We start from the raw sequence: 15836 nt of genomic DNA, 5'->3' as shown, positions 1-15836 counted from the left end.
CCTCAGGTTTAATGTCACCAAACTCACCCAAAATTTAAGCTTCACCCAAATCTACAACTAACAGAAAAACAAGTAGGTAGGGGAGGTTCACTAACATCTCCCCCAAACATTTTTACTAGGGATGTCTTAACACGCTAGAACTTTTAAATGGCTATCCTTTGACTCTGATGGTTTAAGTGACCACATATAACCATAACAACAAATCAAAAAAACGTAAAATTTTTACCCATATTTCAGCTATTTTGCCAGAACACAATTTGTTAGGTAATCCCCCTTAATCTTTTTTAAAAAGGAATACTCATCAACAAACATTAATTCAACAAGTACACAAAATCTAAAGAAAAACATCTCATGCTAGTGAGTAAAATCACAGAAATACAACATTTACAGACAATATAACCACTGTCTTTTATAAGTATGGGAATAGAGATTGACAGGCTATCTTCTTAATCTTTATGTCTTCAAGAATTGATAAAGGAAGGACCTGGTCAAAAACTAAGCAACACCGGGCCTCCCCTGGTGGCGCAAGTGGTTGAGCGCAGTGCTTTGAAGCTGTCCGCAGCCTCTTCAGCACCCATTCGATCCGGGCCAGGCAGCAAGAACCCCACATGGCGCAGTAGACCTCTCCTGTCTGGCCTGCTGCTCCCCCCTCAGCAGTGTATTTCAGTCAGTCTGCTTGTTCTGTTCCCAGCTCTGTCTCTGTTGAACACTCTTACCCTCCCCCACATCTGGCCTGTACCCTGGTTCTTGTATGCATGAATAAATAAATCTTTAAAAAAAAAAAAAAACTAACCAACACCAAGGAAAATGGTACAACTTAAAAATACAATGACTTAATTATGAATATTAGTATCAATCAACGTAGCTAATTATTGCAATATTAAATATTATTTTTAATGTGTGAGGAAAACAACCTTGCAATTTTTTTTAGTTCCCTATTTATGTAGTTGGCCCAGGGGTGGGGGGGGGGGGAACAGAAAAATCATTAATACTAAGTTCCCTGATTTACAAAGAATAATCCAAAACCAGACAGAAAATTTCAGAGCCAATATACCTAAACAAAAAGATTCAAGGAAATTACTGCCTCAATTTTTTAACTCAAATCATCAGAATAGGATGAACTCTTATGAACTGCATGTTCCATTTGACAGAGTTACTGTAATTAGCCACAAAACTAGACTGCCAGAATGGGTTGGCTGTTAAGAGGCAAACTGTAGTTTACCCCATATTCTCCCAGAAATCAAGAGTCTACCTGTGGATTAGACCCTCAGAGTCACAAAGTCAGCAGACTAGTAAGATTACAGAGGTTGACAGATGATTGATCCATCCATCTATCTGCATCTAAACCACTATAATGAATCCCCAATGTACCCATAATCTAGCTGTAACTTCTAAACTTTTTTTACTTTTTTTTTTAACTTTTAAACGTACAGCCAACCTTGTTTCACCCATTATCTTCCACTCAATTATCAGTTCCCACGTTATTCTGATACAAGTACCAGATCTTATCAATATCATTTCATCTATATGTGTATCTCCATATATATATTGAAAAGATAAGAACTTTTAAAAGAGAATATCAACAGCATTATCACTCCTAAAAATTAGGGTAATTCTATGACTACATCTGATAATTCAAATTTCCTAATAAAGTAGAACTTAAATGTTCTCACTCAGTCCCCTACGAAAGTTAAGATTATGTGAGGTGATGGATGTTAATTAACTAGGTGGTGGGAATCCTTTCACAACACATATGTATAGCAATCCACCACAATGTACACTCAAAAATTTTATAATTTCATTGTCAATTATACTTCAATAAAGTTAAATATAAATAATTCTCTAGACTATTAAATACCCAACCAGAAACCAAGTTGACAATTATCTGTATCTTTTAAAATTTTTGAATCCAGTTACAAAAGAGTTGACAAAGTACAAGTGATGGATATATCTCAGATCTCTTTTAATCTATAAGCTTCCCATCCATCTCTTTTTACCCCTTTGCAATTTATGGTTGGAAAATATTAAGTGAAAATATATATATATATATATATATATATATATATATATATATGGATGTATATATCTCTCTGTGTGTGTGTGTGTGTGTGAGTTATCTCCTGTTCATTATTTTAACTCTAAGGTAAAAGAAAATAAATTATGGTATTAATCTAAGCCTAACATTTCCAAAGGTAATCGCTGATTCAACATCCCAAAATAAATATAGGAAGGGAAGGGTGGAAATTTTTATGCATGTGTGTGGAATCAACCAGCATTGGCTAGTCTGGAAAGAAAGGCCAGTCCCCATGAAATCTGTACATTTTCTATTATAAAGAATGTAAACACAAGCATTTCCTGCAAAAATTCTGACAACAGGGTCATATTTGAATTTTGGTGGATTGCTTAGGACTTTTCCAAAAACATGGTGCAAATAAAAAGATGGGTTTCAGGCATCCCTGGTGGCACAAGGGGTTAAGCACCACACTATAAAACAATCTGCAACCTCTGTAGCACGAGTTCGATCCCTGTCCAGCCAGGGAGAAACCCACATGGCGAGGCAGACCTCTCCTGTCTCGCCCGCTGCTTCCCTCAGCAGTGTATTTCAGTTAGTCTGCCTGTTCTGTTCCCCACTCTGTCTCTGGTGAATCCTCTCACCCCCCGCATCTCTGGCCTGTACCCCAGGCTCTTGTATGCATAAATAAATAAATCTTAAAAAAAAAAAAAAAAGATGGGTTTCTATATCTAGATTATGTTTACAATTCAAATGAAAGCAGATGCCAGCACATAGGTCACAATGGGTTAACTACCGTATACTGTTTACTATTTTTAACTCTCCATAATGAATGATTTGAATGATGTCCTGGAATAATTCCAACAAAGTCTAACAATTCTAATGAATGTTTGATTTTTAATGATATTTTTCATTCATAGGTCTTTCTACAAAGAAATTCTGACAATTCAAAGATCTTACAAAGTTCCACTTCCAGAGGATGAAAGAGGCAATTGGAATCCAAAGGCTTTAAAAGGCTTTAAAAGAACTAGTCAACCAATTCCCTGCCTTTGTTTACTCTCAGTTTATGCCACAGCCATAAAGCGATCAAATAAAGGAGGATTCAACAGCTTCTATCACAACATATTGTTTCACAAATCTAGGTTGTGATTTTTTTCCTTCATTTTTTTACATTTACTTAAATAGTATTAAAACCCAGAGATAAGAGGAATAAATGAACTTGAAATGGGCTAAACAGGAGTTGAAAACCAGTAAGTTATACATTAAGAAATTTTTAACATTAAATTCACTATATCCGCAGCTCAGAATTAAGCACTGCTTTATTTTACTTCACAACATGTCTTTCCAATGCAAACATATGATCAGTCAAAACCATAGGAATAATTTTCAAATGATGAGTGGTAGATTCTAAGCAACAGCAAAAAGAACAGTAAACATATTCCAAAACATTCCTCCAGAAACTTTCTTAAAAAGAAAAAAATTATTAAAATATGATCCACATACTACACCTATCATCCATTCAAAGTGTACAACTCAGAATTTTTGGTATATTTACAATATCTGTACAACCATCACCACTATTTTTATCACCCCCATAAAAAAAAGCCTTGTTAACCTGCTAACATTTATTCCCCAATCTCTTTCCCAGAGCTGGCAACCACAAATCTATTTTCTGTATCTACAGATCTGCTGATGCTGGACATTTCATATCACGGGAGTCATATAACATGTGGCCTTTGTGTCTAATTTACTTCACTTAGCATTAAGTTTTCAAAGTTCATTCCATTTGTATCAGTTATTTCATTCCTTTTTATGGCCTGATCATATTCCATTGTATTGGATACAAAAAAATGTTTATCCATTCAACAACTTAGTGTTTGGGGTTTTTTTTTCCCCCATTTTTTGGCTACAGTGAAAAATACTGCTGTGAACATTTGTGCACAAGATTTTGAATGAACACATATGTTTTCAATTTTCATGGGTATATAGCTAGGAGTAGAATTGTGGGTTATATAGTTCTGTTTAATTTTTGGAGACTCTGCCAAATTAGTTTCCAAAGTGAAAACATCATTTCATATTCTCACTAGCAATATATAAGAGTTCCAGTTTCTCCACATTCTTTATCAACACTTTTGTTATTTTTTATAACCATCCTAGTGTGTGTGTATTATTGGAGTACAGTAGTTCTTTATATACATGTCCCTTATAAGATACAGATCTCAATTTATGATGAGATTACATACCGATAAACCCATCAAAAACTGAAAATACCATAAGTCAAAATTGTATTTAAGACACCTACCTTATCCTGATCTATCTAAAACATGCTTAAGGGTCTCCCTGGTGGCACAAGGGGTTAAGCACAGCACTATGAAGCAATCCACAACCTCTGCAGCACAAGTTCAATTTCCGGCCAGCCAGGGAGCAACCCACATGGTGCAGCAGACCTCTCCTAATTTACCCACTGCTCCCCTCAGCAGTGTATTTCATTCAATCCACCTGTTCTGCTCCCCAGTCTGTCTCTGGTGATTCCTCTCACTCCCCGCACCTCTGGCCTGTCTCCCAGCTCTTGTATGCATAAATAAAATCTTTTTTTTAAAAAATGCTTAAAATGCTTACATTAGCCTACAGTTTGTCAAAATCACCTAATACAAAGTTTATTTTATAATAATTTGACTATCTCATGTTACTTATTGAATACTATACACTGTACAGTATCAGATATTTACTTTGGAATCATCTGGCTAGCTCAAGGGAAAGATCAAAATTCAAAATTTGAAGTACAGTTACTACTGAACACATATCACTTTTGTACTATCAGAAAGTTGAAAAATCTTAAGTGGCACCACTGTAGGCTCAGAAGTGTATGTACGTATTTGCAAACTTTTTCCCCCATTCAATGGGTTCTGTTTTCTCTTCCCTAATTGTGCCCTTTGAAGTATAAAAGGTTTTCATTTTTGCAAGTCCAATTTATCCATTTTTTCTATGGTTATTTATGCTTCTGGTGTCCTATCTCAGAAATCACTGCCTAAATTAAGGTCATAAGGATTTACAACTCATCCAAAAGGGTATGAGTTCCCCACAGTACTGTAAACCAATACTACCCGCAACAGAAAAAGAAATAAAGACTTACACCTATATTTGCATCTAAGAATTTCACAGTTTTGGCTTTTACAGTTATGTTTTTTTACTGTTAAGGTAAGAAGTAGGGGCACCGTCTCATGCCTTTTCATGTGGAAAAGTATCTAGCTGTGTCTCTGACACACACACACTTTTTTTTTTTTTTTGGTGGGACCCTCGCCGGTGGCCCGTGAACGAACCGGCACTGCAGAGGCTAAGGGAAACCTCACAGCCCAGCGCTCAACCGCTGCACCACCAGGGGAGGCCCACTTTTATTTTTTTTTTATCCAGCTATCACTCTTCATGGAACAACAGGAATTTTACGGTATAGGGCAAAACTATATCTACTCCTCTTTCCCCAATACATTCATTCTTTTAAGATACCTTTATCTAGATTATATTTTAAAATTTGATCCACATAAAACATTACATAAATTTAAGTGATAAAGTATAGTCATAAAACAAACACTCAAATCCAACACCTAGTTTAGATCTGGGCCAGTATAATTCTATACATGTGCCCCTACTCATTCCCGTCTCTTGCTTCCCTCCCACACGTATGAAAATGTTTCTTAAAATCAAGACTTTCTATGCAGAGAGGAGCAAAGAAATTAACAGGGTAGGGCCTCCCTGGTGGCGCAGGGGTTAAACACCACACTATGAAGCAATCCGCAGCCTCTGCAGCACAAGTTCAATCCCCAGCTGGCCAGGGAGCAACCCACATGGCACCGCAGACCTCTCCTGCCTTGCCCGCTGCTCTCCTCAGCAGTGTATTTCAGTCAGTCTGCCTGTTCTGTTCCCCTTTCTGTCTCCAGTGAATCCTCTCACCCCCAGCCCCAGCATCTCTGGCCTGTACCCCAGCTCTTGTATGCATAAATAAATCTTTTTAAAAAAATTTTTTAAAAATAAATGAAATAAAACAGGTAAATTATAAATGCCTAATCAATGTCCCAAATGGACAACCTTCTAAAATATAATTACTGGAAGAGATAGCTACTAGTAACCAGGAGCAAGGCTGTTTTTAGAAATGGTTTAAAAGAAGGTGAGGAATAAGGGGAAAGGTAACTTTTTAGCTTTCTAAAATACCTAGTACACTAAATGAAACAAAACTGAAATGCTTAAAAGTTATTCTTCCTTGCTATGTTATCCATGTAATAAGTAGACTACATATCCATACAATTAAACTGAAGGCTTATAGAGGGCTGTGTTATAAAACATTCTATTCATTCTATTCTGAAGTCTCATCCTATAGGTAAGCTAGCATTTCAAGAATATAAAGTTATACTCAAGATTAAAACACTGCAGAACTGTATGTAATTATACCAAAAAAAAAAAAAAAAAAAGCCAGACAAATTGGACCTATTAATGCATGCATGGAAATTCTTTGGAAGAACATCAAGACATACATAATTGTGGTTACCAGTCTATAACCATTTTTTCCACATGAAAAGGGGTTAACATTTTAATTTGAGTATTAGAGGCTTTTGAAAGAAATAAGATCAATGTGTATATTACAAAGCTTGTACACATGCCTTAAGAAGGCTCTGGAGTCAAGGGTTCAGCACTCAAGGAGACTAGGTCATGTCAACAGGTCATGAGATGCTCATCGAGGGTCTTGGAACCCCAAAAACAAAGAAAAATTTAGCTTTGCACATAAGAAAACAATAAAATATAACAGAAAGGCCACAGTTTTGAAGTCCAGAACACTCAAACCTATTTTAGTCACTTACCAAACATTTAACCTTAAGATTATTTATACTAAGGCCTAAGAACTTACCACACCTGTAAAATTAGAGAATTCTCTAACGTTTCCTCATCTTCATATATATAATGTTCCCCATAAGTTTTTAAAAATTAGAAGGATTTTCCATGTGTTATGTTCTTAGTACTCAAAAAGTGAAAAATTACATATGGAAATTATAAAGATTGAAGTTTGATAATACTTAAAAGTTGGCAACAATATGTGGAAAGAGCTACTGGAAGGCACTTATTTAGAACAATCTATGAGGGCAATTTGACACTATTAAATTTTAAGCCCCTGACTCAGCTATCTCACTTTATAATGCAGGTAAGCTCATACAGAGAGCATGAATATAATGCCTAAGAATGTTCACCACAGTACTGTTTATAACCACAAAAAAAAATCAAGATTATAATAAACATGTAACAGCAGGGTAATAAAAGCTTATAACCCAAAATAAGAACACCACATGCGCTTTTAATGGCAACATAAACTGATATAACATTCAGTCATAAAGTGCTACAGGTATTTATTAAAATGAGAAAATATTCGCTACATAAAGGATAAAAAGCAGAGAGTAAAGTGGTATTTTTATGATCCCTTTTTGTAAAAAGTCAGTCACTACATATAGCATAAAGAAATATATAGAAGTACATATACGTGCAGAGTGAAAGTTACAAATAGTTATCATCAGATAGTGGGATTACAGTTAATTTTTTTTTCTTCCTTTTATTTTTTACTATTTTTTTCTACGATGTACATATTATTCTTGTATTAAAGCTATTTTTAAAGGAAATGCATTAAAACTAGTCCTTTTTTTCTCCTTTACTTTTTACTGCTATTTTTCCTACAATGCACATATTATTCTTGTATTAATAAAGAATTATTATTCTTTCGTTCAAACCAATTATTTTAAAGAAAATAAAATAATTAAAAATGGTCCTTTGAAGCAATGCAATGATTCTATGAAGGTGCTACTTCTAGTTATAAATCTTGAGACATAACTTGCCAATAACTCATCTTCAGGGGACAGAAACAGTATTCAGAAATGACATAGAAACCATTATTATATAGCCTCTCTAGCCAATAAATACACTGAAACCACTATTCTTTCACCTTTTCCTTCAGGTAGACAACAGCTCTATATCCAAGCGTCCATACCCAGGAACTAATAACCAAATAAGAACTGCCAGAGAAAATTCAGAACAAAGCTGCCTTAGGAGTATTCTTACCAAACTAGAAGGGCCCTTCCAATTGAAAAACAAAAACAAAAGACCCAGATCTTTTTAATAGTTAGGAATTTGGGGCTTACATTTGCTCTCCTGGAAATCAGCAGCAGCAAAAATCGGTTGCCCTGACTTTAAACACCAACATAAATTCAGCACTACCTCAGACAGAACATCACCACCTACTAAATCATTTCCATGTCAGATAATCATTACTAAAGTCACTCATCAACTAGCAGAACCACTCCAGTACCTAAAACGAAACATGTACATCTGTTCCTAAGACCCTTGTTATTCTCTTATCCCTCTAGCCCAGGAAAAATTTCCCAATAATCCCACTTACCATTGTTGTTGGCAATTAGTGTGACAAGAGTCTTCTTTGTACTGTCGCTGTTCTGTGCCCCGCTGCTACTAACGGTGGTGGATGTAGAGAGGTGCCCAGCCACAGAAGCATGGGCAGCGATGGGCACTGGAGCCGAGACTGGCTGCTGGCTCACAGAAACTGTGGGGAAGGGGAGGCACAGTCACTTGGAGACAGGGACAGATGACACTAAAGGATACTGTTCTAATCTTCCCTTTTCATCTTCTTGTCAGTCTGTACAGCCAAAACGTGTCCTACTTCATTAGTAAATCCAACTGTTCATCTGATTTCTCCTCCTACTTGCCCCTTACTCCACCAGTTAGACACAATGCCTTCTTTGTCTCATATTTTCTGGTTAATTAAGTTAGATCATGAGCTCACTCCACCAGGATTTTAATGTTTTGCTTATATAGCACAAGGAAACCTCTAGGACTCAAAAGTTTATTATCACCACTACTGATATTCATTACCATGCATAGTAAGCCATCCACAAGACCCTGAACTGTGTCCTGTTTCAGCCCAAATCAATGCCATCTTCAGGTCTCAAAGCAGTGAAGATTTTAATGAAAAAGAGAGAGAAAACAACAGGTACGAAACACACTTTCTGAATTCAGGGCAATTGAGAATTTGACCCTGCAACATCACCTTTTTGAAAAAGAAGCTACAAACTGTCCATGAAGGCAAACACAAAGCAAATTCCGCTCAGCTCACAAAAGAAACCAAGTTCAAATAAAACAAACAAAACAAGACTATGAGAACCTGTTTTTGACTGGCTCTAAATGAGCACTGACACATAGCACCACTTTGCACTCTGGTTCATACACCATTTGGTAGGAGATCTGATGGCTATATGATAAACATTGGTTAATCCAACAACTCTCCATGTTTTTAATCAGTGAAAAGTAGTGTTTCTAGCTTTCTGGAAGAAAAAATCGAGGCATTTACTAAAGCATGGTTGGGAAAGGTAGCACCAGTGCCATAAGGAAGCAATGCTGGATTCTTAGAAGTCCTTCTTCACCACACTTTAACAAAAAAGCCACTCAAACTGTATCAATTTAAACAAGCTAAGATCAAAAGAGTTTGTTACCTGTATTAGTTTTATCCACTGAATTATAATCTTCAACTACAGAATCCTCAATGACATCACTGATTTTCTGCCATGGTTCCAGCTCCTCCTCCTCACATTCCATAAACAGGTCGGTGTCCGCCATGCTACAAGGAAAAAAAAGAGATTAAGTAAGATACTGACCTCAGAATGCGAGGAACAGTTTAATGCAAAATACGGAATCATATTCTTGAATTCACTGCTAACCTACCCCAAGGTAACTAACCACAGGGGCTCCCTTTACCATTTCCCCTAACCTCTTTCCCCCTCCCCCTCCTGCTACCCCATATCTAAGGGTCCAGAATTAAAACTTTTATTCTTGAAGAAAAAAAAACTTAGTCTAGAAGGCCATCAGTGTTAAGAATAATTAATATGGCTTCCAGTGTTTTCATGAAACCTCCAATGTGCAGCCTTCTGGCCAAGTGTCTATAATTTCATATTGTTAGAACATTCACTATATCCTTGAGGGTTGCAGATTTCTACAGAAATTATGGTCCCATAAAAGATTCTGAGGAGATGAGGAAAGTCTGTATTTTTCAGAGTGCAAAATGATTTTCGAATGTCAAGAATTTCTTTGGGTTGACGTCCGTATTTGTCACTGCCTGTGTTGCTGAACTATGAAACATGAATATTTAGGCTAAAGAATGGTTTTTCTTGATAAACAACAAATTAAAAAAATCATTGGAGCAAACTGCAGCAGTCTTTAATTAGAAATGTAACAGTTTATAATACCCAGGGCTGAAGTTAGGATAAGAGTCATGCAAACGGAGGGTCAGGTTTTGTTCTTATTTTGTTCATTATGAAAAAATTTTTTACTAATACTAATTTTTAAATGATACATTAAACTATTATTTACTGATTACTTGAGCCGTTTTTATAATACCTTAAATTTTGCACCCAAGATGAAAATCTGACTTCTCACACTCTAGTCTTAGTCCTATTACTACTTTGTACAGTATCATTAATTTTGGAATCAGCTTTTTATTTGAAAACTGCCTAAGTTATTTGTTGTTTTAAAAATGCCTATACCTTTGCAATGCAAACAAAGAGCTATTGCTATTCTGCCCTCCAATATTAGTTGACTATATGTCAATTTCTTTATCTTGGAATGAGATAGCATTACTGCTCAGTGTTCAAGCAAAGCTTTAAATGCAAAGGTTCTCAGTGAACTCAGTATCCCAGTAATTGCCCCCCCTGCCCCCCCCCCCCACAAAGCCTCCTAGCCAAAACAAAGCAAACAACCAACCTACCTTTCTAAGCCCTTACAATTTGATAGTATTACTTTGTGAGATGCCCAACAGATGGCGATGTTCCCTTGGAAATTTAAAATATCCCAGCAATGCCCCAGTGAGTTAGCAACAAGCAAATGACCACAGTTTTAAAGGGTAAAGTGTTTATCTTGAGTTTTGATGGTCTATAATATTCTATTCAATTATTTATCATCACAAACCAAAACCACAGAGGCAAAAAGGAATGAGCAATGAGAAAGATTTAAGGTAGCAACTTAATTTTTTTTAGTTTCGTAATTAATTTAAATACAGAAAGATAAAGTTATCCAGAAATTGAACTAAGGTAAAACCAAATCCTGGGTTGGCATCCTTTGAGTCAATACACAACACATACTTCTGTATTTTCCAGTCCAGTCCCACTGGTGGAAAAAACATTCTGAACAACTTTTTCTAGCTACTTAATATTATACCATTGTTCTTTGCTGTATGACTTTCTAAGAGCCCACAGCCAAAAGATAATCAATGCATAAACATCAAACACCCAGCAAAATGACTATAAACTACAGCTGATAACCTCCACACAGATGGTTTTCAAGGACCTTCTTTCAGCTCTGACCAGCTGCAAGCAAACTATATGCTGAGCAATCTGTGGAAAACTTTCTTTTGGAAAAAGTAGTTAGCTGAACGCAAATTCTGCTTTTCAATGTCCTGCCTGTGGATATTGTAATAACATCCCAAAGGCTGATCTTTTATCACAGGATTTTATAATATCTTAAGAGACTGAGTTCATGGTTTTTGTTTTTTTGTAACAATGAATTTTACCAAGACTATCAAAGTTTCCTCCATCTGACCAAAGTCAATGTTATTCCGCCCTGAAAAAGATATTCTATGAAACAGTGGAAAAGGTAAATCTGAAAAGATGCCAAAGAAGGATGTTTGTGTTGTAACATTTTATTGCATGAGGAAATTCCTTGGGCACAGTCTCTGCCAAGACATTCAATGTAAATGAACAGATTCAAAATGGAAATAAAATTCAACTTAAAAAATAGTTTTCAAAAAATTTTTTTAAGATTTTTTTTTTATTTATTTATGCATGCAAGAACTGGGGTAAAGGCCAGAGGGGGAGGGGGAGGTGTGAGAGGATTCACCAGAGACAGAGTGGGGAACAGAACAGGCAGATCTAGTGAAATACACTGCTGAAGGGAGCAGAGGGCAAGACAGGAGAGGTCTGCTGCTTGGTGTGGGTGAGCTCCCTAGTCAGGGATTGAATTCATGCTGCAGTGACTGGTGATTGCTTGATAGTGCTGAGACTTTAACCCTGCACTACAGGGAGGCCCTCAAGATTTTATAGTTTAGGAAATAAAGGATCAATAAAATAAAACTTGTCAACCCAGTAAATCTGCTGACTGAGCATATTCTTACACACTTACATCCAAAAACATCTCTAAAAAATAATGAAATGTATTCATGGGCTTAGATACTTCTTATATTAAACAGAAAAAAAAATTGTATTGAAATTCAATCCCTACTCAATTTAAGGACATTTTCATTTCTTCTGAAAAACCATCAGATAAAAATGAATTTTAGAAATGAAAGGCCAACACATAGGGATTTGGACTGGACCAAGAGGAGTGGGTGGGCAATGCATTTGAGAAACATACTGTAACTCAATGAATAGGCAAACTGTCATCACACTACGAGTGTCTCAACCAGAATTGTGGTGATTCTTTTTCTACCATTTTTAAAATGAGAGGTAAATTTTAATTAAGCACAAAACTAGCCAGATATATCCATTCTCCATCGTCCAGCTTTAAAAATTATAAACTCAAGGGCCTCCCCTGGTGGTGCAGGTGGTTGAGCGCAGCACTGTGAAGGTGTCTGCAGCCTCTGCAGTGCCGTTTGATCCCAGCCAGCCAGCGAGAACCCCACATGGTGAGCAGACCTCTACTGTCACGCCCACTGCTCCCCTTGTTAGGGGAAAAAGGCTGTCCCAAAGCTAATTCCATACAGGCTTTGTGGACTCCACCCCCACCCCAGTGTTAGGGGGAAAAGGCTGCCCCAAAGCAAATTCCATACAGGCTTTGTGGACTCCACCCCCACCCCAGGCCAAAGCCAAAGACACTGGGAACTCTACATCCCATCACCACCCAAGGGAAGGTGGCTGGGACCTGAGGGTGGGGTTAAGCAGCCAGGTGGATACAAAAGGCAGACACGTGGGCTTTGGGGCTCTCTCCATTTTGGGGCCCTCGGCCAGCTCGCGGCGTCCGTCTAGCTCTGAGAGTGACTTTGGGTTTCCAGGTCGTCGGATCGGGTAGGACGCATTAAAGACTTTATTTCCCTATTTTCTCCCTGAGTTGTACATTTTCCTTATTTCTTTTTCTCTTGTAAATAAACCTTTTATTAACCCTTTTGCGTGTGTCTGTAGTAGAGTATTCATAAGTCCCTTTAAAGCGCGCGGGTGAGGACCCACAGCCAGGAACCCGTTTAATATCGGGGTTGCTCTATAACACCCTCAGCAGTATGTTTCAGTCAGTCTGCCTGTTCTGTTCCCCGCTCTGTCTCTGGTGAATCCTCTCACCCTCCTGTGCCTCTGGCCTGTACCCCACCTCTTGTATAAATAAATCTTTAAAAGAAGTTACAAGAAAAAGAAAAAATTATAAACTCAAACCTAATCTTGTTTCATCTATGCTCCGCCTCACAGATTATTTTGAAGTCTCTAATATCATATTTTGGTATATAGCTCTAAAAGATAGAACTTGAATCAAATTCTCTCAGGTTTTCATGCTTTTTAAAGTTTGTTTGAATTTGGATCCAAATAACATTATTCTAATTGAAGAAACAGGTCACTGACCTCCTATGGTTCTACAACCTGGATACTGTTGATGACATACACATGCCTCTGTCCTCTGTATATCCTGAAACAGTTGGATCTTAGAGGCATGACTAGAGTAAACGTAACTTCTTTTTTTTGCCCTCCAAGACTACACACAAGGGTAGTGTTTTCTTCCATAAAAAAAAGGCACGTTCAATGCCTGAATGCAACCATTCTAAATCAATCCATATTCATTTATTGAAAGGAACAGTTCTATTAAAAAAAAAGATTTTCTACTTGGTTACCCAGTGATGGTTTATAAAGTATGTCTTTTTTCCCCACTCTTGCTATTTACTTGATTTCAAAACAATGTTGGTTCAGTACCATTTCCCCAAAGTGATTAATGAGCTTGTTCTTTTATATATATATATAAAATGTTCATGTTACCACATATTTAAACATACTTGATGTGCTTTGATCCCCTGTAGTTAACGTTACTGATACGTGACATGTCCTATTATCACCAGTGGAAATGTCTTTAGTTGGCTCCCAAGTGCCACTGACCAATCCTTAGAAGTATTTTTAGGGCCTCCCTGGTGGCACAGCGGTTGAGCGCTGGGTTGCGAAGCTGCCCGCAGCCTCTGCCATGCCGGTTCGATCCCCGTTCGATCCCCGGCTGCTCCACGGCCACAGGAGGAGGGCCCCACATGGCGCGCAGACCTCTCCTGCCGCCCGCTGCTCCCCTCAGCAGTGTACTTCGGTCCTTCTGCCTGCTCTGCCCACCGCTCTGGCGCTGGTGAATTCTCTCACCCTCCCGCGCTTCTGACTGTACCCAGTGCTTGTATAAACAAACAAACAAGTAAATAAATAAATAAATAAATAACATGCCTCTATAAAAAAAAAAAAAGAAGTATTTTTAAAAAAACCTTGCCACCTGATAAGTAAGATGGTCCCAGTTTATCTCATACATTTCCTGCCCCAGATGTAGGACAGACATGCAGTCCTTTCTCCAGGATCCCTGATTCCTTTTGATGGAGGATGATATTCAAAACCACAGTCAAGATGGGTTTCCTTGCTTATTTTAAATACAAAATTACCTCCGTTATCAACTCTGTTACTTAGCTATCTTCAATTGTGTTCCTAAATCACTGGGGAAAAAATGTACACGCTCATAAATATTTGACTCAAAAACTTAAAAATTCTTTCTCCTGAAACTTGAGATGTTGCAATCTTGTAGCTTATATTAAACAATTCTCCTAACTTCCACCTATCCCAACTGCATGCGTTCCCCTTTCCCTTCCCTTCCCCTAGCAAATGCCAAGATCATTTTCCTGAGAGGCATAATTTACACAGCTGAAAAATGTTAAGGACAATTAAAGGTTAACAACGAGGACACATTGTATTTAATCAAGCCCTTAGCAAGCAGCTGTTTGTTTTATTTTTTTAAAGACTGTCCTTTTTGAATGTCAAGTGACAGATCACTTCAAAGACATCAAACAAAATTCTCTATTACTCCTCATAAAAACTTTATCCATAACACATAGCTAATAAGATTATTTTCCAAGCAATTTGGGTATGGGGACCGGAAGAATTAAAGCAAAAGGATGACACCTTGACTTTCAAGTAAGAATCATACCTGTCTTCAATAAAATTGAATAGAACTAAACTTTCTCTAATTCATATCCCTGGGTTCTCAGCACATACCAGGCATCATTTAACAGTGCAGCATATTTACATAAGGGACTGCATTTAAGAGCTATACATAGTTTCAGTAGAGAAAAACCTAATTCATAAAGAACATCACTAAGGAACCGTCAGGCATGCCCCTGGATTTTATCCAACTCAGTGATACTCAAACACAGGGCCAATTTCACCCCTGAGGACATCTAGCAAAATCTGGAGACATTTTTGGTAGTCAAAATGGGGATAGAGGGCCTCCCTGGTGGCGCAAGGGGTTGGGCACAGCACTGCAAGGCAGTCTGCAGCCTCTGCAGCACGAGTTTGATCCCCTGGCCAGCCGGAGAGCAATCCACATGGCGAAGCAGATTTCTCCTAACTCACCCACTGCTCCCCTCAGCAGTGCGTTTCATTCAATCTGCCTGTTCCGTTTCCCACTTTCTGGTGAATCCTCTCACCCACTCCCCTCGCATCTCTAGCCTGTACCCCAGTTCTTGTGTGCACAGATGGATAAATCTTAAAAAAAAGGGGGGGGATAGGAGGGGTTTTACTGG

The 15836-nt window shown here is 37.6% G+C and overlaps 1 protein-coding gene across 7 annotated transcripts in view; it reads right to left on the bottom strand.

Annotated features, from left to right (window-relative positions):
• The window catches only part of POGZ (pogo transposable element derived with ZNF domain), a 51031-nt gene that overhangs the window by 22561 nt on the left and 12634 nt on the right, over positions 1 to 15836 (bottom strand). For 5 of the 7 annotated variants that reach the window (XM_037500931.2, XM_037500932.2, XM_037500933.2 and 2 more), the window contains 2 exons: positions 9547 to 9671; positions 8442 to 8600 (listed from right to left, as the gene is read on the bottom strand). In XM_037500931.2, coding sequence (XP_037356828.1) covers positions 8442 to 8600; positions 9547 to 9670 — 283 coding nt within the window. In that variant the 5' untranslated portion in view covers position 9671. Of the gene's footprint in view, positions 1 to 8441; positions 8601 to 9546; positions 9672 to 15836 lie in introns of those variants that run through there. The other 2 variants (XM_037500936.2, XM_054691360.1) reach the window with 1 other exon arrangement.

The sequence above is a fragment of the Talpa occidentalis genome, unplaced genomic scaffold (assembly GCF_014898055.3).
Source record: "Talpa occidentalis isolate TD23 unplaced genomic scaffold, MPIMG_talOcc4v2.1 talOcc4.9, whole genome shotgun sequence".
In the NCBI taxonomy this organism is placed as follows: Eukaryota; Metazoa; Chordata; class Mammalia; order Eulipotyphla; family Talpidae; genus Talpa; species Talpa occidentalis.
The sequence above is the reverse complement of the archived record's forward strand: the minus strand, read 5'-3'. Positions and strand labels throughout refer to the sequence as shown.